The sequence below is a fragment of the Pseudophryne corroboree genome, chromosome 2 (genome assembly GCF_028390025.1).
Source record: "Pseudophryne corroboree isolate aPseCor3 chromosome 2, aPseCor3.hap2, whole genome shotgun sequence".
NCBI lineage: Eukaryota > Metazoa > Chordata > Amphibia > Anura > Myobatrachidae > Pseudophryne > Pseudophryne corroboree.
In genome coordinates, this window is record NC_086445.1 from 172,507,662 (window position 1) to 172,535,230 (window position 27,569).

Consider the following 27,569-nt stretch of genomic DNA (forward strand, 5'->3'; position numbering starts at 1 on the left):
GTTTTGTAGTCTAATTGATGTCTAATAGTTAGTGCTTTTGCTGCACATAAATCATTTACAACATGTGCACAAGCAGGGTCATACTGGCCCACAGGTGTATAGGGATAATCACTGCATGCCCCACTGCCTGACGGCCCCACCACTTCCTCTAGCGGTGAGTAACTTGGTGAAGCAGGATCATGGATGAACTTGGGTGCTCAGTTTGTTTCTATGGAAACTACACCACGGTTAGACCTCATGCCAATCAAACTGGGTGGTCCTGACACACCCCTTCCCCCTTCTTTAGAAATGGTCACTGAACTTTGCATGTCCTCCACAATGGATAGCCTAGTCCCTCTGTGGTGGCTGGTCACATCCTCTCTGGTGGATAGCCACACCCCTTAACCACTTAACTGACAATTTTCTTTCCCAAAAAAAACACTCTGAAATTGTGAAAAGTGAATTAGGTGAAGAACATGAATTTAACCTTATTCAAAATGACTTTATCCTCACTCAAAATTATTTGGCATGGTCACTTCTGAAGCGACCATGCAGGCAAGTGGTTAAGCTTAGGCCCCTACCACTGCATTCCCTGGTGGGCTCTTCATGCCCCAGTCCAACACTGTGCACAACTGGCGTGTGAGTGTCTATGACTTGGGTTCTACATAGGCTTTTTGCACGCAGTTTGTAGTCATTTACGCTTCTTTTGTGCCCAACTCTTCGTAGGCCCCTAACTGGCTAGGTTCCAGTGAAGTGATTGCCGCAAACCAAACAGTTTGATGTCACATGAGATGGCTAAGACATTCATATTCAAAGCAAAAAAGTAAGAAATGTGACACTTGTTTTGGGGGTAAATATATTAGGAAGTGGAACCTAACATTTCCATAGACTCTGGGCCATATTCAGAGATAGGCACTAATGCATTTGCAGCTGCCATACCGTATGCAGCTACTGTGCGAAACATGCTAATGCTGCTGATGCTGGAGATGGACTGAGACGCCCGCTGGTGGCCAGTCCATCTGTGACCATCTGTGTACACTGACGCAACGTCAGTTGCAGATGCTTTGATAATCGACTATATGAGTAGCCCTCCGTGTTTGGCTGATGGTGCCATGGCTGTGTGTTTGGCTGATGGTGCCATGGCTGTGTGTTTGGCTGCTGGTGCCATGGCTGCGTGTTTTGCTGCTGTTGCCATGGCTGCGTGTTTGGCTGCTGGTGCCATGGCTGCGTGTTTGGCTGCTGGTGCCACGGCTGCGTGTTTGGCTGTTGGTGCCACGGCTGCGTGTTTGGCTGTTGGTGCCACGGCTGCGTGTTTGGCTGTTTGGCTGTTGGTGCCATGGCTGCGTGTTTGGCTGTTGGTGCCACGGCTGCGTGTTTGGCTGTTTGGCTGTTGGTGCCATGGCTGCGTGTTTGGCTGTTGGTGCCATGGCTGCGTGTTTGGCTGTTGGTGCCATGGCTGCGTGTTTGGCTGTTGGTGCCATGGCTGCGTGTTTGGCTGTTGGTGCCATGGCTGCGTGTTTGGCTGTTGGTGCCATGGCTGCGTGTTTGGCTGTTGGTGCCATGGCTGTGTGTTTGGCTGTTGGTGCCATGGCTGCGTGTTTGGCTGTTGGTGCCATGGCTGCGTGTTTGGCTGTTGGTGCCATGGCTGCGTGTTTGGCTGATGGTGCCATGGCTGCGTGTTTGGCTGATGGTGCCATGGCTGCGTGTTTGGCTGATGGTGCCATGGCTGCGTGTTTGGCTGTTGGTGCCATGGCTGTGTGTTTTGCTGTTGGTGCCATGGCTGCGTGTTTGGCTGTTGGTGCCATGGCTGCGCGTTTGGCTGTTGGTGCCATGGCTGCGTGTTTTGCTGTTGGTGCCATGGCTGCGTGTTTGGCTGTTGGTGCCATGGCTGTGTGTTTGGCTGTTGGTGCCATGTTTCCTGCATATGGGATCACAGCTGTAGGCTGAGACGCGCTGCATTTTTGCCACCACGCACCTTTACCTCTCCCAAGGCCTTCCTGTCAATCACTTTACAAATAAATCCTCACAGCGGGCACTATCGCTAAAGTACCCAGACACGTGTGCAGTGTGACTGAGATGCATGCGCAGATTGCTGATAATCGGACAAGTGTAAAAACATCGGCATAGCGTACAACTGAATCAGGTCCTGTTTATTAAATTACATTTAAAATAGTATTATTTATATAGCAATATGTAGAAAAGATGCAAATACATAGCTCATATATTAGTCTCACTTCTAAGTAACTCAGTTTTCTAACACATTTTGTTTATTTCCGGAATATTCTTATTAACCTAGAAAATAATCACTAGATACTGACATATGTGTTCTGGTTGAGTCGCCGACTTGAGCTAAACGTATAAAGTTTTTTGCTGTTGTTTGGTGAGAATCTTCAGTTTATGCTCCCAGAGATATTGGGCGTGATGCAGATTTGCACGCTAGTGGCTGCAATTGCTCCCACCTTGCGGATGCGGTGATAAATGTGGATATCCGCTGTATAGAGAATTGTACGCATCTCTGCTGCCAGACTGCCTACTATCTGTAGGCTTAGTTTGATATCCATCATCCTCTTTAGGGAGTACTTGGAGCTGCCTGTACTTTATGTAAAAGATAGCGCCTAGAAGCATGCATGTTTGTGCTGATGCTCAGCTCAGCTTAGCCCAAGGATGTGTTGATATGCACCTTCAGGTACAAGGGAAGAAGCACCTGAAATGCGTATGAAACTGCATAGCCCATACTTGCAGCATCTGCTTGGTTCCAGATCAGGCTGAAATCATGCAAGGTAGGCACCTAGTAAAGGAAATTCAATTGTTTTGTGCTACCAACAGCATCTACCCAAAGTGACAGGAGCAATTCAGTTGTTTGTTCTGATGGGCACAAATTCTGCAGGTGGCCATTATTTCTGCTTGTATCCTCCCAAGGTGGCGACAGAAATCTGCGAAAAAGTCTGATTTCTGGCTGCTCACTACTTTACACGGGTTTAGCAGCTTTAGTCTAAAATATAGTGCATGTTCTTATGGCATTACAAGTACAACATGCACTTGGCTATTAGGGCATGCTAGCACTTGTATGCAACAAGAATGTTCTACAAGCGTTGCCCCATCCTAATATATAAATAATACTGCACCCGGATCTCTATTACACCTCTCAGCCAATCACAGATAAGAGAACCCTCCTGACTGATTGCCTGGATATTAAATAACAGTCTTTAGGGTTTTGTCTGGTTTTCTATTTGCCAATTGAATTACTATATTCACACTGTACTATACCACAAAAAAAAAAGAAAGATTTTAGGTAAGAATATATTAGGATGCCACCAATTACTTTGAAAGTACTACTTATGTCATGTTATGTTATCATGTATGGACAGCTGAAGTCTACAAAATTCTAGCTTATCAAACTATATCAGAAATAATTCCCAGTATATACTCACTCGTTGCTCTTGGCAAGATACGAATGTCTGGAAACCAGGTGGAACACCAAATCCTAGTTGGTCAATGAAAGGAGGTTCATCTTGACTATGAATCTGAACCTTGATTCCGGCCTCAAAGGAGGTCTCATCTACAGTATGGAAGGAACACAGTAAGTCAACTCTCTCAATGTAAATGGAGGGTAAATGGCAAAAAAAAAAGAATCTACCAACCTGTTTCTCCCCAGACCGGCAAATATTCATCTTGTTGAATATCCAGCATTAGCTCTAAGCCATTTCCTGTGCCACCCTTAGTAGTAATTAAGGGAGTTCGTCCATTCTGGCCCGAGTTAAAGGTGTAACACTTGCCATATCTTGTAAAGACCTGTTAGGAAAGTAAGACAGAAGATTTGTGGAATATTTTGTGATACCAGCGAGAATCTACAGTCCACCTCGTGACACTGAGAAAATAGCTTTATAAATACAACAGAAAGATATTTTTTTTAACAAAATCTGAGGAAAGAATGTGAGATTTGGGCCGGAAAAAGCATAAATGTCATATATAACACACTTTATCCCACAGGCCAATGCTACATATCAAATGGAGGTCTCTTCATAGATGGCCTGCTGCAGGTTCAGATGGAAAGAGCACCACTGCTAACATATGGAAATGCAGCAGGAGGCATCTGCTACCAGTAGACGCCTCCTTCATGTATGTGTAATTCTCTGCCGTGTCTGAGGATGTGGCATTGTATCCGCTGCGACACCATCGGCCAGCTGAGTAATCCATGAGGTTACGCAGATAGGTCACCTCAGCTCCATCGCTGTGGTCAAGAAATCTCAGTCAGAAGATGGAGACCCTGGCTTTAGCACCCACACAAAAATGGAGACCACCGCTGCCCTCTCCGCTCCCCCAAATGCCTCAGACTGTCAATAAACCAACGTCTGCAGCCCTACTATGTCCGACAACCGAGGACCCACATGCGCAGTATGGGTTCTGCACATGTACCAGACATCAGTACATTGCGACTTTCCCCTTACAGCGACCAGACTTGAATCAGACCCAGAGTTTTCACACATAATCAGCTTGTCCTGTAGAGCTAACACTTTTTTTCAGACTTGCAGACACAGGAAGATGAAGTGACTAGTTCAGGTTCTAAAAGGTAGCAGAGCCACATTATCAGCCCTAAATAGTACAAAACACTTCTTTAACGTTTGTGATTAGTTACTCCATTGTATTCATTACCAGTGCTTTCTTGTGACTGAAAAGGTCATTAATGGGCCTTAATTAGAGTCAGAAATTTTCTTGCAAGTCAAGTGCATAAATAGCTGTTGCAAGATGGAAGGAATCCAAGCCTAATACTGGAGACTGCACAGCTCCCATATTTATACCACAAAACGGTTCTGCTCCACGCTTTCAAAGTTAACAATTAAAGCATTTTGAATTGCTATAAAGTAAAATGAAATGACATTGCCACATGCTATACTATACTTGTTCAAAACTTCCATATTATATGAAGAAAGGCCAAACCTTGACCTTCAACTCATTTGCTGCCATTGGTCATGTGCTGCCAGGTTTTATCTGACTATACAAATGTACTAAGCAGTGAAAACAGTGGAGAAGTGAGCCAGTGGACAAGTTGCCCATGGCAACCAATCAGCATTGAAGTAACATTTATAATTTGCATACTATAAAATTATACAGAGCAGCTGATTGGTTGCCATGGACAACTTCTTCTCCACTGGCTCACTTCTCCAATCTTTTCACTGCTTAGTACATTTGTGTCCTAACTGTTGGGATTGTGGCATGTGGGCGGCCTCTGGTGAAAAAGAAAAATGTAATTATATTTTGTGAATGCGATAAGCCAGCGCTAACCACTGTCTCTTCTCTTTGGAGATGTTCTAGCCCGGGCTTTTCCTCTTTTGTAAATGAGGCAAATAATGAAACTAATTTCTGCGTCTTTCAAAGTTTTTCAGAATGCAAAGAAAAAAATGGGGAAACCACACAGGCTTATGAATCATTGAAAAAAACATGTTAAGACCAACAATATTTATAGTTATATTGACATTTTTTGTTTTATATCCAAAATGTTGGCAGTACACCAACAAGTCAGTAATATCCAATTTACAAACACAAAGAAAAAGAAAGAGACTAATTTGTGGCACACTCTTAATTTAAAATAAATATAATAACAATTAACTTTTAATTAGATCTCGTTAAAATTATTGTGCACTTATACCTTGTTTAGAGAAAAAGGATTTAAAAATAATAATAATAATAATAATAATAATAATAATAATAATAATGTACCGGGGAAATGAATTAGGTTCCTCATGTGCAGTTCACATACATAGCCTGCTATCACTATATCAGTATTTTGATAGGAAGGGACAATGTGGTCAGGGAACTGACCGTACCCAAGATTACTTGTTACATGAACTAATTTCAAAATATTTGGTTATTGGTTCCAAAATAAAGCCCTTATCATTGACCAATCACAGCCAAAGATCGGTCTCAAACCAAAATTCCTCATTTACTATAAACAATAAAAGACCCCAGATGTCCCCACTCTATAAATCTGGAGTCTAGTTGAGTAAAAGCCGTACATCTGCCGCCGCGATCCCCAGACCCACCGGCACCACTGATCCGCTCACCGATTGGCGCTCAGCGATGATCTGCATTGGGGAATCTGGATTTTTCAACATGTTTAATATTCTCGATCCCCAACCTAGTTGTCAGGGGATCGGATAATTGTCCCAATACATCTCTGATGTATGGGGGCCTTAACATAGTACTACCTTGCTGATAAGGGAATATTCAGTTGTTTACAAAGATACATACTGGATGTTGCAATCAGAAAACAAACAGTAACAAAGTCACAGCAGAATAATCACTATTTGTTTCTTATTTGCTTATGCACAGAGAAGTGTTCAGATTTGTTACAACACAACCATGTTGCAGTCTGAAATCAATCCGTAATCATATTACAACTAACAATATTTAATATTTAACTAACAATTTCCATAAGCATTTTCCTATCTATACTTTTCTCTTTATAAACACCATGCTCCACAAACTGTTTTTCCTCATAGCACTTCATGGTATCCTCTATAAAATGACATCGTCCTTCACTATTCCTGTTATGTATCGCTCTGTACACATTGCAGCCTCATTAATCCACTCCCCTCTTATTAACACTCATGAGCTTTTAACCTATCTATGTACACTAACTGTCACATCCTCTACCTGTCACCATAAGAAACTATCACACACCTCCCCCAACTATACCTATCTCTCTCTTCTTCTGCTTCTACTAGCTGGTGACATATCCCCAAATCCAGGTCCCATCCACATACCACGCTCACATTCATCTGATTCACAACGGAATATAAAATCAACAAACCTTATCAACATCACATGTCTCCCTAAAATGTGCTTTATGGAATGCACGCTCTATTTGCAACAAATTAACAGCTATTCATGACCTTTTCATAGCAAAAAAATTCAATATGCTAGCCATAACAGAAACATGGCTCACACAATCAGACACTGCCTCCCCTGCAGCACTGTCACATGGTGGCCTCCACTTCACACACACCCCCAGGCCTGGTAACATCAAGGGAGGTGGTGTTGGAATATTACTGTCCAAATCTTACACGCACATCGTTTTACCACCTGTTCCCTCACTCACATTTACATCCTTTGAAGTACACTCTATTAGGATTTTCACCCCTTTCTCTCTGCGTGTTGCAGCTATCTATCGCCCACCTGGGCAACCCAAAAAGTTTCTGGAAGATTTTTCTGCTTGGCTCCCTCACTTTCTATCCTCTGACATCTCCACCATCATTATGGGTGATTTCAATCTCTCTATTGACAGTCCACAATCTCCCCATGCCTCTAAACTACTCTCTCTAACCTCCTCTCTTGGCCTCTCCCAAAGGACTGACTCCCCTACTCATCAGGAGGGCCACTGCCTTGATCTTGTATTCACCAGACTATGCTCTGTTTCTGAACTCACTAACACTCCTTTGCCTCTCTCAGATCACAACCTTATCACATGCATGCTCTCCTCCATTACTTCAAACTCCATGTCCCTAAAGTCTACAAGGACACCTTTTACCCACAGAAATATTAACGCTATTAATTTTCAACAACTATCTACCTCTCTGCAACCACTGCTCTCACCAATTTCTACATTCACCTCTCCAGAGACTGCTGTGTCACACCTTAACCAAACTCTAGTAACAGCACTTGATGAAGTGGCTCCAGCTACCCATCACACTCCACGTAGACTTAGATGTCAACCGTGGCACTCTAAATACACTAGACACTTACAAAAACTCTTACGTAAAGTTGAACGCCAGTGGCGTAAATCTCGTAGTTCAAGTGACTTTCTCACATATAAGACCACCTACCACTCTTATCGTAATGCTCTGGACACTGCCAAACAAACATATTATCAATCTCTCATCTCTGCTCAAGCCTCTAACCCCAAGCAACAAAATAACAGGTGGCGCTTGACAATCAAAAGAATTTAAAAAACATTTATTTATATACAATGATTAAAATTACAGCACACTCCCGGGAGGAATGAAATAATATAACAATGTTTCACAATGTATAAAACTTCACAATAGTAAAAAACTGTGCACTGTATAGAAACTTCTTATTCAATTCCTCAGGGAACTAATTATAATCTATGAACTTCAATGCACATGTTTATAAAAAATATGTATGTGACTGTGCCTGAAGGATTAACACTATGTTTGATACACTGTATTGCAAAAAACACAATTGAGGTGTATAATTTGTATCTGTAAATAATAAGTAAATGAATATAATGTCATATCATAAGTCACTCACGTCTTGGTGTATCATAGGTGCTGAATGCGTTTACAGATCCCAAAAGAATGCGGTAATTTCTTTTTTAAAAGGTGGATAGGTAAATTTCCTCCGCTGGGCAGGAGCCTGTGATTTCCTTGCTCCCTGGTGTCGTCTCGCTAAGCTAACAGAGACACACACCAGAGCCACAGCGTTGAAGGTGATGCTGCACCGTGTAGTATACCTGAGTGAGCCGTGCAGGTAGATCTGTAAACCTCCGGTATCTCCGTCCTTGCAGACAGGAGGCTGTGATGTTGGTTTTCCGGGGTGCACCCGACTACGCTGGGCAGGAGCCTATGTTGACTTTGCTCCGTGTTGTCGTCTTGCTGTTAAATATGTGACGCGCATCAGAGCCTCAGCGGGTGTAACGATGCTGCACCGTGATGTATGCCTAAATGGCCGTGCAGGTGGATTGTATCGCCTCCGGTACCTCCGTGCTTGCAGATGGGAGGCTGTGTAAGCTGGTTTTCCGGAGGTCGCCGGTCTGCGCCGGACTGCAGGGGAACAACACCCGTCAATACCTCTTCCCCAGATGACGTGGTCAGCCGTGGCAACGGGGATATGAGAGGGGGTGCAGATGCAAATGCTCCCGATGATATCACTGTAAAAGTGATCTTATCTGCACAAGTGTTGCGTGGGTGCAGCAGCTGATGAAGGTGTAAGTTCTTGTAAGAACAGCCTGTATCCTAACGCGTTTCAACGCCAGCAGGGCGTCTTTTTCTAAAAGACGCCCTGCTGGCGTTGAAACGCGTTAGGATACAGGCTGTTCTTACAAGAACTTACACCTTCATCAGCTGCTGCACCCACGCAACACTTGTGCAGATAAGATCACTTTTACAGTGATATCATCGGGAGCATTTGCATCTGCACCCCCTCTCATATCCCCGTTGCCACGGCTGACCACGTCATCTGGGGAAGAGGTATTGACGGGTGTTGTTCCCCTGCAGTCCGGCGCAGACCGGCGACCTCCGGAAAACCAGCTTACACAGCCTCCCATCTGCAAGCACGGAGGTACCGGAGGCGATACAATCCACCTGCACGGCCATTTAGGCATACATCACGGTGCAGCATCGTTACACCCGCTGAGGCTCTGATGCGCGTCACATATTTAACAGCAAGACGACAACACGGAGCAAAGTCAACATAGGCTCCTGCCCAGCGTAGTCGGGTGCACCCCGGAAAACCAACATCACAGCCTCCTGTCTGCAAGGACGGAGATACCGGAGGTTTACAGATCTACCTGCACGGCTCACTCAGGTATACTACACGGTGCAGCATCACCTTCAACGCTGTGGCTCTGGTGTGTGTCTCTGTTAGCTTAGCGAGACGACACCAGGGAGCAAGGAAATCACAGGCTCCTGCCCAGCGGAGGAAATTTACCTATCCACCTTTTAAAAAAGAAATTACCGCATTCTTTTGGGATCTGTAAACGCATTCAGCACCTATGATACACCAAGACGTGAGTGACTTATGATATGACATTATATTCATTTACTTATTATTTACAGATACAAATTATACACCTCAATTGTGTTTTTTGCAATACAGTGTATCAAACATAGTGTTAATCCTTCAGGCACAGTCACATACATATTTTTTATAAACATGTGCATTGAAGTTCATAGATTATAATTAGTTCCCTGAGGAATTGAATAAGAAGTTTCTATACAGTGCACAGTTTTTTACTATTGTGAAGTTTTATACATTGTGAAACATTGTTATATTATTTCATTCCTCCCGGGAGTGTGCTGTAATTTTAATCATTGTATATAAATAAATGTTTTTTAAATTCTTTTGATTGTCAAGCGCCACCTGTTATTTTGTTGGTTAGTCGTTTATGCAAGGGATTGGCAATTCCCTTTATCAGGAGGCTGCTGACAATCTTAGTGCAGTGTTTTTTTACCTAAGCGCTTAGGTTCTTTTCTCTAACCCCAAGCGACTTTTTAATACATTTAAATCACTTCTTGTCCCTCCCTCACCTAACCCACCAGCCACTGTCAGTGCGCAAGATCTTGCTTCCTATTTCAAGGACAAGATTGACAAGATCCGAATTGAAATGGTATGCTCTTCCACAGCAAGTGACCTGCTCAATTCCCTGCCTGAACCCTCTAACACCTTCTCTTCCTTTGAACCTACAAATGAAGATGAAGTATCTGCACTCTTTTCATCTGCCTACTCTAATACCTCTCCCCTTGACTCTATACCCTCACAAATTAGTAAAGCTGTCTACTGTGCTCATCCCAACCTTAACGAAAATCTGTAATCTCTCCCTGTCTACTGGTATCTTTCCTTCTCTATACAAGCATGCAGTGATTACTCCCATTCTGAAAAAACAAAACTCTGACCCGAACTCTCTCTCTAACTACCGTCCCATCTCTCAGCTCCCATGCCCCTCCAAGCTACTGGAGAGACTTGCCTACACTCGCCTCACACACTTTCTTAACTCACACAGCCTACTGGACCCACTTCAGTCAGGATTTCGTGCCCAACACTCCACAGAGACAGCACTGACTAAGGTAGTGAATGATTTGGTCACTGCTAAATCTAAAGGACATTACTCTCTACTTATTCTCCTTGATCTCTCCGCTGCTTTTGACACTGTTGACCACTCTCTTCTCATACAAACACTACAATCCCTAGGTATTCAGGACACAGCCCTTTCTTGGTTCTCATCCTACCTATCTAATCGCTCCTTCAGTGTTCGTTTCTCTGATTCCACCTCTCCTTCGCTACCTTTCTCAGTTGGAGTACCGCAAGGCTCAGTCCTAGGTCCTCTGCTTTTCTCTATCTATACCACATCTCTTGGCAAACTAATCAACTCTTTCGGATTTCAGTACCATCTGTATGCGGATGATACTCAAATCTACCTATCCTCCCCTGATTTGTCACCATCTGTATTGGGTCGTGTCACTGAATGCCTTTCTGCCATTTCATCTTGGATGACATCTCGCCACCTCAAACTTAATATTTCCAAAACAGAATTAATTATATTTCCACCGGCCAATAGTAGTTTCCAACCTGATATCTCTATCACTGTTGAGAACTCTGCAATCACCCCTACCCCACAAGCTCGCTGCCTAGGTGTCATTCTTGACTCTGAACTGTCCTTTGTTACCCACATTCAATCTGTCTCAAGATCATGTTACATACATCTAAGAATCATATCCAAAATACGCCCTTATCTTACACAAGACACAGCAAAAACTCTAATCCATGCTCTCATTATCTCCCGCATTGATTATTGTAATAGTCTCCTGACCGGTCTTCCCAAACATAGGCTCTCACCACTACAATCCATTTTGAATGCAGCTGCGAGGCTAATCTTCCTTGCCAGACGTTCATCGTCGGCAGATCCACTCTGTCAGTCCCTCCATTGGTTACCGGTATTCTACCGTATTAAATATAAAATACTTTTACTCACATACAAGGCTATTAACCAAACTGCACCAACATACATCTCTTCACTCATCTCAAAATATCTCCCCACCCGACCTCTCCGCTCTGCACAAGGTCTACGTCTCTCATCCACACGCATTACTTGTTCACACTCAAAATTACAGGACTTTATCTGGGCTTCACCCACTCTGTGGAATGCCCTCCCACGCACAGTAAGACTCTAGTCTCCAAACCTTTAAATGTTCCCTGAAAACTCACCTCTTCAGACAAGCCTATCAAATTCCAGACTCACCCACATAACCTTCAGTGCTTCCCTATCTAATTACATCCTCTGTAGAGTATTCATAACATCACATATCTTGTCTTTCTTTAGTCTCACACCCTCCTGACACTTGGATAACTTTGTGGGGTATCATCATACAACCCATTAAGAACCTAGCAATCTGGTGGACCATTATGCAATAGGTAGCATCTATCCTTGTGTATCTATGCCTATTTCCCTATAGATTGTAAGCTTGCGAGCAGGGCCTTCCTACCTCTATGTCTGTCTGTTTTTACCCAGTTTTGTTCTATTACTGTTGTTCTAATTGTAAAGCGCAACGGAATATGCTGCGCTATATAAGAAACTGTTAATAAATAAATAAATTACAGCAGAATCTTCAACATGTGTATTATATCAGCTTGTGCACTAAAATATAGCTAATATCTTGCTTTTAAATATCAATTTCTAAGCAGAGAATTACACAAATAATGTAATACTGCTGCTGACATAATGTCAACATATCAACATGCATGCATGCCAAATCTAAAGCCGGCGATAGTGACGCGCGGGGCCGTACATTGATGTTGCTGGCACCCTACACACAGAGAGAGCCATGCTTAATTTCTAAGCAATCGAGTCAGATTTCTTAGAATATAAGCACGGATCTCTCTGTGTGTACCGCCTTACAGATAGTAATAATCAGCAACAGTGAACTCTGAGAGAGAGTAGAAAAATATATTAAGGGTTTAGTAGAAAATGCCCTGTTACTACTGTCCATCTGTGTGCCCAAGGCAGTGAACAAATTAGTGAGTGCACAATGGAATAGTGCACTTGATATGAAATAGGTAAGTAAATTGAATCTGCTGCTAGAAAAATCTGAGTGGTGTCTAGGGCCATCTTAACGTAAAGGCACAATGGGCAACAGCCTTGATCCCTCAATTCTAGGGGTCTTTGAGCACCTGCCTCTCTCTACCTGCCTCCCAGCCTGCAGCCAGACAGTGGATGGCTTTCAGCATGCTGATTGATGGATGGCTGGAGCTATCCACCAATTAGAGTATTGACAGCCTTTCACTGTATGAAAACAAGCAGACAGGACTGCAGGAGGAGCAAGTTCTTTTTTTTATTTTGTTTCCGTGAATGAGTGGGTCGGGGCTTAAAATGCTGTTAAAATGGCCCTGGTGGTGACCTGTTAGCATCACGCCTTCGCAGGACTAGCACAGCTCAGATCTCTGAGAGTACATGTGGAATGTAAAAGAAGGTAAGTTGAGAATTATAGGATACATTCAGTAAAATGTATACAATTATGGCTGCAATAAAGTCATATGATACCAGGATGCCCCCAGGTGTGCACTGAACAAGACCACCCTCAACTGAAAACGTACGTTTCACCCTGTGGTCAGGCTTGTTCACTTCACGCCCTCATCTTCAGGTGGCATTATACAAGCTCCCTCCATTCTGTAGATGCAATACTGCACTTTTTGCTGCCAGGGAGAGAGCTTTGTACTGTAGCTCCCTCTTCCTGCTACCCCTCCATCCGGGTGACAGCATTTCCTAAGCAGTGTTGTGGCTGCATGTTTCCATATAATAAAACACTCATAAATAAAAAAATACTTACAAGTTAAATCACTGTCTGTCACCATACAGCGTCAGGTCTCTCTCTGTCTCTGTAGGGCATGTCAGCAGCTGGCTACAGAGTAACAGCGCGTGTGTCTCTCTGCTCCTTGTAGCTGCACTTGGTCATTCTAATGCCAGAACATGCACAGTACAGACCAACTATCGCAAATGCAAACAAATAAATGTAAAGTGCAGGGAGAAGGATTCGCCAGGACTGAGCATTCTTGCAAGCTCTGTCCCCGGATGTGAATATTGATACATTTCTCTGAATTTAAGCAGTTGTTTTGCAGATCTTGATAAACATGGCCCTAGGTGTCTGTAGACGCTATTACAATTATACCACTTGGTACTACACTATTGGTCGCACCATCGAAACTTGCACCTATGGGCTATTGGTACATGTACATTTTCCATCTGAGTATTGTCTAGGAGCAGCTGAGCACCTGCGTACACACCCATTTTCACCAGCACACAGTGATCCTCCCATAACACGCCCATAAGATGGGCCTTCTCCATTCGTCTAAATAGACACCTCCCACATACCATCTAAAGAGGCGCCATTTCAGTCCTAGTACATTCGGATGAACGGGTGTGCACCAGGGAAGGGTTTGTAGAGGCATTTGCAAAAAGCTGCAGACAGGTGACTGCTAATAAAGGGTTGTGTATGGGATCCCTGCGGTCGGAATCCTGGCGGTCAAAATACAGACGCCATAATCCCAACCATCAGAATGCAGACAGGGCGGCCAGCAGAACGAAGCCCCTTGCGGGCTCGCTATGCTCCCCACTCTGCGGGCTTGGTGGCTTGCTTTGCTCGCCACAGGTTCTATTCCCACTCCATGGGTGTCGTGGACACCCAGGAATGGGAATAGCTGTGGCAGCGTTGCCGGCATTCTAGCGGTTGGGATTCTGGCGTCGGTATTTTGACCATCGGGATTCCAACTACATCCCCTAATAAATACAGATGTGGCTGCATCCAACTCAAAATCAGTCCCTATAAACGCTATTCTGGCTACTTCAAGCTGTACTCTGTATGTTAGTCCCGCATACTGCAATACACGTGAAGCTGACCAACTCACACCTACCCCTCTACTGGCCAGTCCTACACGGATTATATTCATAATTTCAGTATAGATTTGAACATAATCACTGCTGAGCTTTTTAACTGGGTTGAGTCTTAGACTCGCACACACTTTTAAAGTAGTAATATAGTTATGATAGCCATGTAAAAAAATGAACATTTTATTACGGTTATTCTTTACTGAATTAGTAAAATCTATTATCACATAATATTAATCATACACCAACATATTTCAACATTTGGAAATTATCCTCGAAATACAATTTGTTTAATAACGTTCCTCTGCACAATTCACTCTAATATAGCAAAAAATCTCCATCTGTGGCACAACAGGTAATTAGATTATTTCCACAGGAAGCACTGAGTATGTGCAGCCGACACTGTTAGCACAACTTAATAAATGTAGAAGTCCTTAGCAACCTGAAATAATAATATTCTCCCATACCAGAAGATAAATAAACATTTAATGGCAATAACTCATCAGATGAAGACTTTTATCTTGCTCTACCAATATTTGTCCCTTGGTGCTGCAGCTTTGTTAAGCAAGGGGCCTGCTATTCCTTTCCAATACTGCCATCACATATATCACACACCGGGAAATTTGAAAAGTAAGAAACACCAAGGCCTATATTTACTAATAATCCGAGTTTGTCCGATTTGTGTTTTTTTTTTCTAAGTCCCAACACGGGAATTTACTAAGCACAAATCTCGGTGGTGTTTGGGCTATTCGTAATGGTTTTCAAGGCTAAGTTCATAAATACGAATGAATAGACCATCGGTCAAACGCGGCTGTTTGTTCATACAACACGGGAATTTACTATTCATTTGTATTTGGGTGTTAGTCTCTGAATGCTCAAGTGCAGGTGTATTTTTTTACGATTCGTTAAAAAAAGCAGCAAAAAAATAGACCTGCTTTTTCTAGGCGAGTTTGGATAATCATGCACGGATCAGTGAGATCTGTGCATGGTTATCTATGGGAAATGTTCTGTTTAGTGTAAAAACTGGAAAAAAATTTGCGTGGGGTCCCCCCTCCTAAGCATAACCAGCCTCGGGCTCTTTGAGCCGGTCCTGGTTGTAAAAATACGGGGAAAAATTTGATAGGGGATCCCCCATATTTTAACAACCAGCACCGGGCTCTGCGCCTGGTCCTGATGTAAAAAATACGTGGGGACAAAAGACGTAGGGGTCCCCCGTATTTTTCACACCAGCACCGGGCTCCACTAGTCAGAGAGATAATGCCACAGCCGGGGGACACTTTTATATAGGTCCCTGCGGCCTTGGCATTAAATCCTCAACTAGTCACCCCTGGCCGGGGTACCCTGGAGGAGTGGGGACCGCTTAAATCAAGGGGTCCCCCTCCTCCAGCCACCCAAGGGCCAGGGGTGAAACCCGAGGCTGTCCCCCCCATCCAAGGGCTGCGGATGGTGGGCTGATAGCCATAGTGTAAAAGAAAAGAATATTGTTTTTTGTAGCAGTACTACAAGTCCCAGCAAGCCTCCCCCGCAAGCTGGTACTTGGAGAACCACAAGTACCAGCATGCGGGGGGGAAACGGGCCCGCTGGTACCTGTAGTTCTACTACAAAAAAATACCCAAATAAAAACAGAACACACACACCGTGACAGTACAACTTTATTACATACATGCCCACCTACATACTCACATACTTACCTATGTTTACACAAAGAGTCGGTCCCCTTCTCCACGTTGAATCCATGGGGTACCTGTAAATAAAATTATACTCACAACAATCCTGTGTAGATCGGTCCTCTTCTGTTTGTAATCCACGTACTTGGCAAAATAATAAAACGCATTACCCAGACATTTGTCGATGATTTTGGCTCTGATAACCATGGTGCAGATGTATTAACCTGAAGAAGGGGTAAAGATGTGATAAGTGGAAGGTGATAACACATCAGCCAATCATTACGTATTTGAAAAATGACAGTTAGGAGCTGACTAGCTGTTGTGTTATCACCTTGCACTTATCACTGCTTTATCACTTCTTTATCCCTTCTCCAGGCTTAATACATCTTCCCCCATGTGTCCACTGAAAATTAGGTATTCCCTTACCGGAACAAAGTAGTCACTGTCACATTCTCTTCCTTTGTATCTGCAGGCCAGCAACATGTCACTGAGCTGATGAGAGGAACGGTCAATGATCTCTGATAAATCAAATGATCCAGATTTGGATTTTGCAGGTGGATTGGGAGAACGTTCTGCATCCCCATCCTCTGGGAAGCCTATTAGAGGAGCCATGTAAAGTAAATCCGAGCTGGAGAGCTGAGATGGTCGGAAGCGGTTACAGTTGCAGAAAGTAATTGCTGGGAAGATCATGGTGTTGGCATCCATCTCATCGACTACGGTAACATGTGGGGATGATCTATAGTAAGCCACACGCTCCCATACCTGGAACAGGAAGAGAAAAAGGGAGAGGAGAAAGGCTCCGGCCCAAATAGTACGTCGAACTCCCCAGGGTCCTTCAGTGATGATGTGATTCAGTCCATGGAGGGTGCAGCTGCTGGCAAAGGCAGAAGCCTCTATTGCGCCATGCTCCTCAACTAAGTTTATCTGTTCGGATTCCACTTCAGCCTCTCTCTTATTCTTAGGCTCTTTGTCTGTAGACACAGACAATGTACAAAATATCTGAATTGGCATTCTTTAGCTGTGGGTATGTAAGAAACCGTTGTCCCACCGTGGAAAAAATAAATCACACTGCTATTAGAGCCGTAGAAAAGATTACAAGGTTACCACTCCATACAGCAGGTTTCCTCTGTCCAAAAGTAGATCTATGTCCTCTTCTCTCTGCAGTCAGACATCTCTTCTGTGCACTTGGCTTTAATAGCGGTTTCTTCCTCTGAAAGCAGATCTTGATCATTTCTTGCCACATTGGAGTTTGTTGTCCATCCGTACCTAACTGACCTTAGATGCCATAAAGAACAGAGGCACATTATTTGTATTCCATTGTGGTGAGATGTTAGACATACAACTCTATACTTCTAACTCTGTGTGGTTCTAGTCCAGCACTGCCTCTGCCAGAGGCAACAAACTGATCCTAGAGAGCAGTCATCAATAATATATGAAGATCCCAGCAGCAAGGGAGGTACAACGTAGGACTGCATTTGACAATGGCATAAGAGTTTTAAATGTTCCCAATCATTTATGTGGTACTGTATATCCCTGTAAAATGTCAATGCTTTACCTGGGTGACTTCATGTTTTTTGTTATCATTGGCGAGAAATTACATCAAGGGCGAGTACATCCCCCCCCCCCTCCCTTCCTTTTACAGGCAAGCTTAATGTAAGTTGTGAAGGTCCTATGGGTCATTTTACACAAGCCCTTGGGACTGATCAAATCTCAACTTTATTGCCGCATTAGTAAGACTACATCTCTAGTATCTGAGCAGTGGAAATGCATGCACAGCAAACTGTATGGAATTATCAAAGATAAAGGACTGAGTAACAGATAGGAGAGATGAGAAAACACGGTGCTGCAGTTTAGTATGCAGGACTCTGCCTGACAGCTAAGGGATGATATGCAGAGCACCCATTGTCTGCAGGGTATCCGTTTGGATGGTCGACCATGTTATGGTCGACAGTCATTAGGTCGACCACTATTGGACATGGACACATGGTCGACACATGACATGTCGACATATGAAAAGGTTAACATGGCTTTTTTTTTTTTACATTTTTCATACTTTACCATCCACGTGGACGATTCGGAATAGTAACCTGTGCCAAGCGCAGCAGTAGCGGGGACGCAGTACAGTAATTGGGGTTCCTGGTCATGTTACTGAAAAAATTACACTAAAAACAGTTCAAAAATCCATGTCGACCTTTTCATGTGTTGACTATCGACCTTGACATGGTCAACCATTCATACCGGAACCTGTCTGCAGCACCCATTGTCTGCACACACAGCAGAAGCAGGGATTTTTGGGGTTAAACCAATATTCATAGACATGCACCCAATTAATTCACTATGACCTGATGATATCACTGAAGAATGAAGCCACTCACTTATTCCAATAGTTCCTAAAGATTTCATAGGCTCCATATGAATATTGGTCTAGCAGACAAGACTATTTTACAGGCGGGTCATTACACATCAAATCAACACAGATTGCAAACTCTAAATTCAATTACATTTGGTATAATAAATGCTACCAGGGGTGTAAAGAAAATCACCAAATCTTAGGCTGATGTGTTCACTAGTTTTGAAGTTATATGCCATTAAAGCTGCAATTTTCCAACAAATTTTTTTACTTTTAATGTTTATTTTTAATGGCATCTGTAGCTCACCTAATTAAGCTAGAGAGTTGTGCAAGGTCTCATTTTAAACCACTTTTTATGGGCTTTCATGATATATAACACAGCACTATGTTTCAATAAAAATGAAAAATGAAAAATAAAAAATTATATTTTTGAGAAAAAAACAAGTTTTTAAAATTTTTAAATAAAAATCTGTAAAGTTTTTCAAATTTGAAAATAAATAAATCTCAAAGCGTTTATACTGTTGTTAATAAATACCTAAAGTTTTATTTTGGGATCATGATGGGATCATCTGCTAGAAGAGGTTTCACTTTAATTTTAATCTTTAACAAAATACTGTTTGTTAAATTAATGAAAATGAGAACTACTGTATCTAGACCTATTCATTCGTTTTATTTATCTCCTTAAACAATCCCTCTGATGTATATTATGTACAATGATACAGTATATTAATACTAAAATATTTAAAAGTTTTGAGATAATTTTATGTCTTTCACATTTTGAGAAAGCTTACTACAGATCATTACCATTTGGTGATGCGCTGGATGGATGTTGCTACTTGAGGGGTTGGATCTGGCAGAAGGTTTCATTTGTGTTTTGTGTTTCCATTTCATATTTCAATTTTGCTGAGAACTACTCATTTGTCATGCAGGATGAGGCCCAGAGCTATCATTGGACCAGTGACCAAAGTTACAATTCTCCCATGTCGGTGTATCACAAGAGAGAAACAAAAACTGAGCATCTTAGCTATGTTGTTATTTCAGACTATCGGGAACACAACACAGTGGCAGTCTACTGCTTCCAGAGTAGTAAACTTCTTGAAGAAACCACCAAAAAAGATTTCTGCTGCGGGGTACACTGGGCTCCACAAGGAAAGATATAGGGTTTAGAGTAAGATCTTGATCCGAGGCACCAACAGGCTCAAGAGCTTTGACTGTTCCCAGAATGCACAGCGCCGCCTTCTCTATAACCCCGCCTCCCTGCACAGGAGCTCAGTTTTGTAGTTGGGGCCGCAGATAGCAGACACATAACAGAGGGGCTGCTCTGGGCAGCCCTAAGGAGCTTTTTGAGAAGAAAAGTGAAGACTTCAAGGGCTGCAGCAGTGTGTACATGTCTAGTGACATTCACTGCTGCAGCTCCATCTCTCCCCAGCGGCGCTGTACACTCCCGAGCCCTGGTTGCCGGGTAACTACAGCAGGATGCTCCGGTTTTCTTCTACAGTCAGGCACACACGACGTGTGCTCTCCGGGATCGCGTGGCCACGCTTCGGGAGGTGGTGAGTGGGTCCCGCTCGCGGGAACCCGTACTTTATCGCGATCCGGCGCGGTCAGTGGGAGGCGGGCCGCGCGCGCTGGCGGTGGACTCTGTGGCAGTATAGGCGATCCCACTAGATCACCAGGGCATGGGTGCAGGTCAGGTTTTCCCTTAAAACCGTTTTACTAGTAGCCCACACTACCCGGTGGTTTTGCCAGCAGGGGGATAAGGCTTAGACCTGGAGCCCCTCCCCCAGCCCCAGGGCGCCATATCCAGCAAATGTTCCCACCCTGGAGCTGCATATCTGTCTCTCCCTCACTCCCTGTCAGTGTTTGGGCGCCATTTCTCTCAGCTACACTGTTCCTGGGACTGCTTGGGCAAATCCTCCTGTGTAAAGCCGCCTGGTTGTCAGCGCTGTGACTTTACATGACACGTAAGTATTCTACATGTCAATTAGACAGTGTTAGTTAAGAAAGAGTGCATTTAGTCAGGGTTCTCTAGTACAAGTACCCTGTGATATACATCCAGTTCTTACTGTGCAGTGTTATATCTACTGACTACATAGCTATATAAGCTGGTCCAGTGCAGTATTATTGTTAGTAATAACCTCTGCATTGTCTATATGTGACTATATGTGTGTGCATTAGCTTGCTGAGTGGTTTCCATTTTGTGTCTCTCACTCAACTTGCTATCCCTATATTCTATAACCTGAGGGGGCTTGGTGCGTCAGATTTTATAATTATATAGGATTTTCACAAGATATACTTTAATACATATTTTTCTCTGTGATTTTAGTCACCATATCTCTCCTGTATCTCTGCTTGTGCTGACTACACTGCGCAGGGGTTTGGGTAAGAGGTATTGTGCTGCTGCCAATTGTACTGTGTTACTTGATACTGCAAGTTATATCATGTCTGCTTCTGAAGGTAACGGTTCTAGGGCTGAACACACGGCCGGTGTTGCTGAAGCCACAGACCCCCATGAGGAGACTATAGCAGCTGTGGGATCTGTTTCTGGGGGCTCCTTGCCCCCCAGTGGGACTGTGGCAACGGGGTACATAATGACCCACCGTGGGCTACTTTCTCCACGCTTCTACATATGCTAGTTACTAAACTAACACCCCCTATGGGACCTCCTATGCCGGTGCAACCGTATGTGAACCCCGCAGCTAACCCGCCTTGGGCGGACAATTTATCTGCTCAATTGAAGAAGTTGAACCAGTCCTTGACTACTAAAAAGTCTGACCCTCGCTCGCCTAAGACCAAGGGGTACTCTAAGTGAGCTCTTATCTCCTCACAATCCACTGCTGTCACTGACACCTCGTCTGATGAAGATGGCGCTTACACTGACCCCACAGATTCAGACACAGATACTGCTGATGGGGAGGGTAGTTCACATGTGGATGTTCCTGATCTTTTGGAGGCTATTAAATTAATTTTACAGATTACGGATGATCCCGAGCCATCCGCCCCTCCTAAGAAACCAGATAGGTTCAAGCGTCAGAAGGTGGTTAAACAAGTTTTACCTCACTGTGACCACCTAGTGGATATACGTCAGGAACCCTGGGGAAACCCGGGAAAGAAGTTTGTGCCTCAAAAGAAGATGCTGGCTCGCTATCCCCTCGCGCAAGAGCTGTCTAAAAATTGGGAAACGCCTCCTCCAGTAGACTCACATGTGGCTAGGATGGTGGTTTCCTCAGCTCTACCTGTCACTACCGTCACGTCTCTAAAAGAGCCTACGGATAAACTTGTGGAGGGTTGTCTGAAAGCGATTTACACCCTCACGGGTGCTGCACAAAGGCCCACTATTGCAGCAACATGGGCTGCAGAGGCTATTGAAGCATGGGCCTTGGAGTTAGAAGCTGAAATCTCTTCTGACCATGCTAGACAATGCTTGTCATATATTGTCACAGCTTCTCACTATATTAAAGAGGCGGCTTTTGATGCCGGTATCCTAGCAGCCAAGGCCTCTACTACATCAGTCCTGGCTTGCCGGATATTGTGGCTGAGATCCTGGTCTGTGGATCTGGACTCTAGAAAAACCCTGGAGGTTCTCCCTTTCAAGGGAGATATTCTGTTTGGGGAGGACTTAAATAAGATAGTGGCTGATTTGGCTACTGCCAAAACTGCCCGTCTGCCAAGTACCGCTCCTTCTGTGTCGAAGGCTTGGGTACATCCTTTCGCCCCTTTCGTCCTTCAGGTAAAGCAAAAGGTCAGGCGTACAACAAGCAGGCCCGCACTTCCAAACCTGGTAAGCCGAAGCCCAAAAGAGCCTGGGCGGCCCGTCAGCCAGCTTCCAAGACCGATAAGCCTGCCGCATGACGGGGCGGGCCTCCCCCTGGGCGATCCCAGGGTGGGGGGCCGCCTTCTAGGGTATACCCAGGAATGGTTGGAGACCACTTCAGATGCCTGGGTACGGGAAGTCGTCACTCGAGGTTACACCATAGCCTTCAAAAACCGTCCCCCTCATCGATTTTGCCGGACAGACGTTCCGTTGGACCAGACAAAGGCAAACACTCTACATTCGGTGGTACAGACCCTCCTGGATACAGGAGTCGTAGTACAGGTGCCTCTTGCTCAGAGGGGCCGGGGTACTATTCTCCACTGTTTCTGGTCCCGAAACCGAATGGGTCCTCCCGGCCCATTCTCAACCTCAAGGCATTGAACAGGTTTGTGAAAATTTCCAAGTTCCGTATGGAAACCCTTCGCTCTATAGTTCTGGCCTTGGAACCTGGGGACTACATGGTCTCCCTGGACATACCGGATGCTTACCTGCATATTCCTATAGCAGTGTCACATCAGCAATACCTGAGGTTTGCGATTGGCAACCTCCATTACCAGTTTTGGGCGTTACCTTTTGGTTTAACTATGGCTCCGCGAGTCTTCACCAAAGTTATGGCGGTGTTGACGGTGGTACTCCGCTGTCAAGGGGTCAGGATACTGCCGTATCTGGACGACTTGTTAATCCTGGCAAATTCCCCAGAACTTCTCCTACGTCATCTGGATATGACTGTCCGGTTTCTACAAGCCCAAGGGTGGCTCATCAACTGGAAGAAATCCTCCCTGGTCCCTGCTCAGAGCATGGTGCACCTGGGAGCGCTATTGGACACTCACAACCAGCGGTTGTTCTTGTCTCAGGAGAAAGTCCTGAAGCTTCAGGACAGGATTCGTTGCTTCCTTTCTCGTCCGCAAGTGTCGATCCATTCGGCGATGCAGGTGCTGGGCCTCATGGTGTCAGCATTCGACATGGTGGAGTATGCTCAATTCCATTCTCGCCCCCTCCAGAGGCTGATTCTAGCCAAGTGGGACGGCCTGCCTCACCGGATCAGGTCTCACATGATCTCATTGACTCCGGATGTCTGTCTGTCGCTGCACTGGTGGCTCCAGAACCTACGATTGTGCAGGGGCCATCCCTTCTGGATATCCGACTGGGTCCTGTTGATGACAGATGCCAGTCTAAGAGGTTGGGGTGCGGTGCTGGAGCAACACTCCCTTCAGGGTCGGTGGACCAAGGAGGAATCTCTCCTCTCGATCAACATTCTGGAATTGCGGGCGGTCTTCAATGCGTTGAACCTGGCCCAGCATTTAATTTAGAACTGTGCTGTTCAAGTACAGTCAGACAACGCCACCACAGTGACTTACATAAATCATCAAGGCGGCACTCGAAGCCGTTTGGCAATGAAGAAAGTCTCACGGATTCTACATTGGGCGGAACGCCATCTACCGGCCATATCGGCAATATTCATTCCGGGAGTCCTGAATTGGGAAGCGGACTTTCTCAGTTGTCAGGACGTACACGCCGGAGAGTGGGGCCTCCATCCAGAAGTGTTTCAACTCCTAGTGGAAAAGTGGGGCCTTCCAGATGTAGATCTGATGGCGTCTCGACACAATCACAAGGTTCCGGTTTGGAGCAAGGACAAGGGATCCTCAAGCAGCATTCGTGGATGCGCTGGCGGTGCCGTGTAGGTTTCAGCTGCCGTACGTGTTCCCTCCGGTGTCACTCCTGCCCAGGGTAATTCGGAAGTTCAAGCAAGAAAGAGGAATTCTGCTTCTCATAGCTCCAGCGTGGCCCAGACGGCACTGGTTCTCAGACCTGCAGGGCCTATCATCAGAGCGTCCAATTCTACTTCCACAATGCCCAGACCTCCTCGTTCAGGGCCCCTGTGTCTACCAGGACCTAGCCCGGCTGTCTTTGACGGCGTGGCTCTTGAAGCTTCCGTCTTGAGGGCTAAAGGGTTTTCTGAGTCATTCAAACTATGCTGCGGGCCCGGAAACAGGCTTCTGCTCGGATTTACTATAGGGTCTGGCATTCTTACTTTGTTTGGTGCGCATCTAACCGTTAGGACGCTTCCAAGTTTAGTATAGCCAAGCTGTTGGCCTTTCTTCAGCAGGGCCTAGACTTAGGTCTGTGTCTGGCCTCCCTCAAGGTTCAAATATCTGCCTTGTCGGTGTGGTTTCAGAGAAAGATTGCGACCTTAACTGATGTGCATACCTTTACTCAGGGCATGTTGCGTATCCAACCTCCCTATGTCCTGCCTGTGACTCCTTGGGACTTGTCGTGGTTTTGGAGGCGTTACAAGAGTCGCCGTTTAAACCTCTTGGTTCAGCTGATCTTAAGTGGCTTTCCCTTAAGGTGGTGTTTCTGCTGGCTATTGCTTCAGCTAGAAGAGTGTCGGATTTGGGTGCCTTGTCTTGTAGTTCCCCATATCTGATATTTCACCGTGACCGGGCGGTTCTTAGGACTCGTCCCGAATATTTACCTAAGGTGGTTTCTTCGTTCCACCTTAACCAGGAGATTGTGGTTCCGGCACTTGTTTCTCCTGATCTGTCTCCCAAAGAGCGGTCTTTGGATGTGGTACGGGCACTCCGTATCTATGTGAAGAGAACTGCTTCTATTAGGAAATCTGATTCTCTCTTTGTGCTGTTTGGATTTCACAAACGGGGCTGGCCTGCTCACAAGCAAACTTTGGCCAGATGGATTAGAATGGTGATTGCACATGCTTATGTGAGGGCTGGTCTATCAGCTCCTGCTCACATTACGGCCCATTCTACTCGGTCTGTTGGACCTTCTTGGGCGGCCCGCCGTGGTGCGACCCTTGAACAATTGTGCAAGGCAGCTACGTGGTCCTCTGTGAACACGTTTATAAGGTTCTATGCCTTCGATACTGCCGCTTCCCAGGATGCTTCCTTTGGACGCCGGATTCTTGTGCCCGCTACAATGCATCCCCTCCCATAAGGAACTGCTTTAGGACATCCCCTATGTCTTTCCTTGTGGAGCCCAGTGTACCCCGCAGCAGAAAATGAGTTTTATGGTAAGAACTTACCTTTGTTAAAACTGTTTCTGCGAGGTACACTGGGCTCAACAAGGCGCCAACCCTGACGCACTTAGCTTCTTTGGGTTGGTATGGCATTAGCCGCTGACACTTCTCCTGTCGTGAGAGTGTGGTGCATGTGGCTACTAACCGTTGTCGTCTCTTTTCCTGCTACTGCATTGGGCTGGTTAACTAAAAACTGAGCTCCTGTGCAGGGAGGCGGGGTTATAGAGGAGGCGATGCTGTGCATTCTGGGAACAGTCAAAGCTTTTGAGCCTGTTGGTGCCTCGGATCAAGATCCTTCTCTACACCCCTATGTCTTTCCTTGTGGAGCCCAGTGTACCTCGCAGAAAGAGTTTTAACAAAAGTAAGTTCTTACCATAAAACTCGTTTTTCTACTTCTCTGATGGGTCAGCCGCACAATTTAAGAACAAGAAAAACTTTGTCAACTTATGCTCTTCTACTTTGATATAGAAATAGAATTTTTCAGCGACTACTCATGGCAAAGGACCTTGTGATAGTGTAGGTGGCACAGTGAAGAGGTTAATATGCAGAGCAAGCCTGCAACTTCCATATGATAATCAGATGTTTACACCACAACAACTTTAAACACAAGAAGAACATATTGAGAGACCAATATTTCTGGATGATTGGGACTCAGAATTTAATTCCATGCTTTCATACCTGCAGAATCCACAACAGAAATCTTTGTGAATATGTTTTCTTTCTTACAAAATTCATTGGAACACATGGTGACAACTTCCCAAGAAAATCTCACATTTGCTGACATCAACGGGTACTGTATGTAACTGCTGTCTACGACAACAAATACTGGCTCACTTTTATTCTGGAGAAAGAGCATTGATGAAGTGAAAATAACATTCCTCCATCCAGCTGGCATATCACCATTGTTCCATACCCAAAGAAGCCAAATGCTTTATGGATTCCTATGGTAGATGTTCTGTGTAACGTGACTCCATTAACTACAACAGGTTGACTGTACACCCTTTCTGAAATGGAAATACTAAAAACAAATGAAGCCTTCAGCCAATTCCAACCCATCAAGCAGCACATCCATCCAGAGTAGCAGCACCAAATGGTAATGATCTGTGGTAAGCTTCCACAGAATATATGTGAAAGACATAAAATTGTCGCAAAAGTCTTAAATGTTTTAGTATTAACATACTGTTTCATTGTACATAATACACATCAAATGGATTGTTTAAGTAGATAAATAAAAGTAATGAATTGGCCTAGATACTTCTCATTTTCATTATTTAACAAACAGTCTAAAGTGAATCCTCTTGTAGCATCATGATACCAAAATAAAACTTTGGGGATTTATTAACAACCATATGAAAAATAAAAAATAAAAAAAAATTCAAAATTTTAAAAAGTTGTCTTTTTGAGAAAATCTAAGTTTTGATATTAAAAATGTTTTAATCCAAGGGCGTAGCTACCATAGGTGCGGGCAGTGCAGCTACTATGGGGCCCAGAGCTGAGGGGGGCCCACCTTCCCTGTCAAAGTTACATGTGTTGTATAAATTTTTCGCCATTGGGTGGTACGTAGGGGTCCTTTCAAACTTTTTCCTTGGGGCCTGCAATATATCTAGGTATGCCCCATGATCAGCTCATTGTAGTGGGGTATAAAATGAGCTGGAGGGCATTTTAATGTTATATAATATGAACCGGGGCACTGTAATGAGTCACAATATGAACAGGGAGCACTATCTATCATAATGTGAATTGGGGGTGCTGTGTGGCATAATGTGTACTGGCAGCTCTGAAATGTGACATAGGGTGAACTTAAGCACTACTGCGATTCATAATAGAAACTAGGTCACTACTATAGGGCATAACATTAAATAAGGCTCTACTATGGTTCAGAAAATGAACTAGGGCACTAAAAGCATTGGGACGGGGGCCCCTTCAAAATGTTGCTATGGGGCCCACAAAGTTCTGGCTATGCCCCTGTTTTAATCTTTCATTTTTATTGTAACCGAGTGCTGTGTTATATATCACATGGAAGCCCATAAAAAATTTAAAGCGAGACCTTGCCCAGCTCTGTTGCTCAATCAGGTAAGCTGCAAATGCAATAAAAAAAAACATTAATA

At 44.4% G+C, this 27,569-nt stretch overlaps 1 protein-coding gene and 1 long non-coding RNA gene across 7 annotated transcripts in view; one reads left to right on the plus strand and one right to left on the minus strand.

Moving 5' to 3' along the window:
• Positions 1-27,569, minus strand: part of ASIC1 (acid sensing ion channel subunit 1) — a 457,033-nt gene that overhangs the window by 106,693 nt on the left and 322,771 nt on the right. For all 6 annotated transcript variants that reach the window (XM_063952026.1, XM_063952030.1, XM_063952028.1 and 3 more), the window contains 2 exons: positions 3,621-3,771; positions 3,411-3,538 (listed from right to left, as the gene is read on the minus strand). In XM_063952026.1, the coding sequence (XP_063808096.1) occupies positions 3,411-3,538; positions 3,621-3,771 (279 nt within the window). The remainder of the gene's footprint in view (positions 1-3,410; positions 3,539-3,620; positions 3,772-27,569) is intronic.
• Positions 1,861-17,355, plus strand: LOC135006558 (uncharacterized). The gene is made up of 2 exons (XR_010206741.1): positions 1,861-2,122; positions 16,736-17,355. It is a non-coding gene; the product is annotated as an uncharacterized LOC135006558 (long non-coding RNA).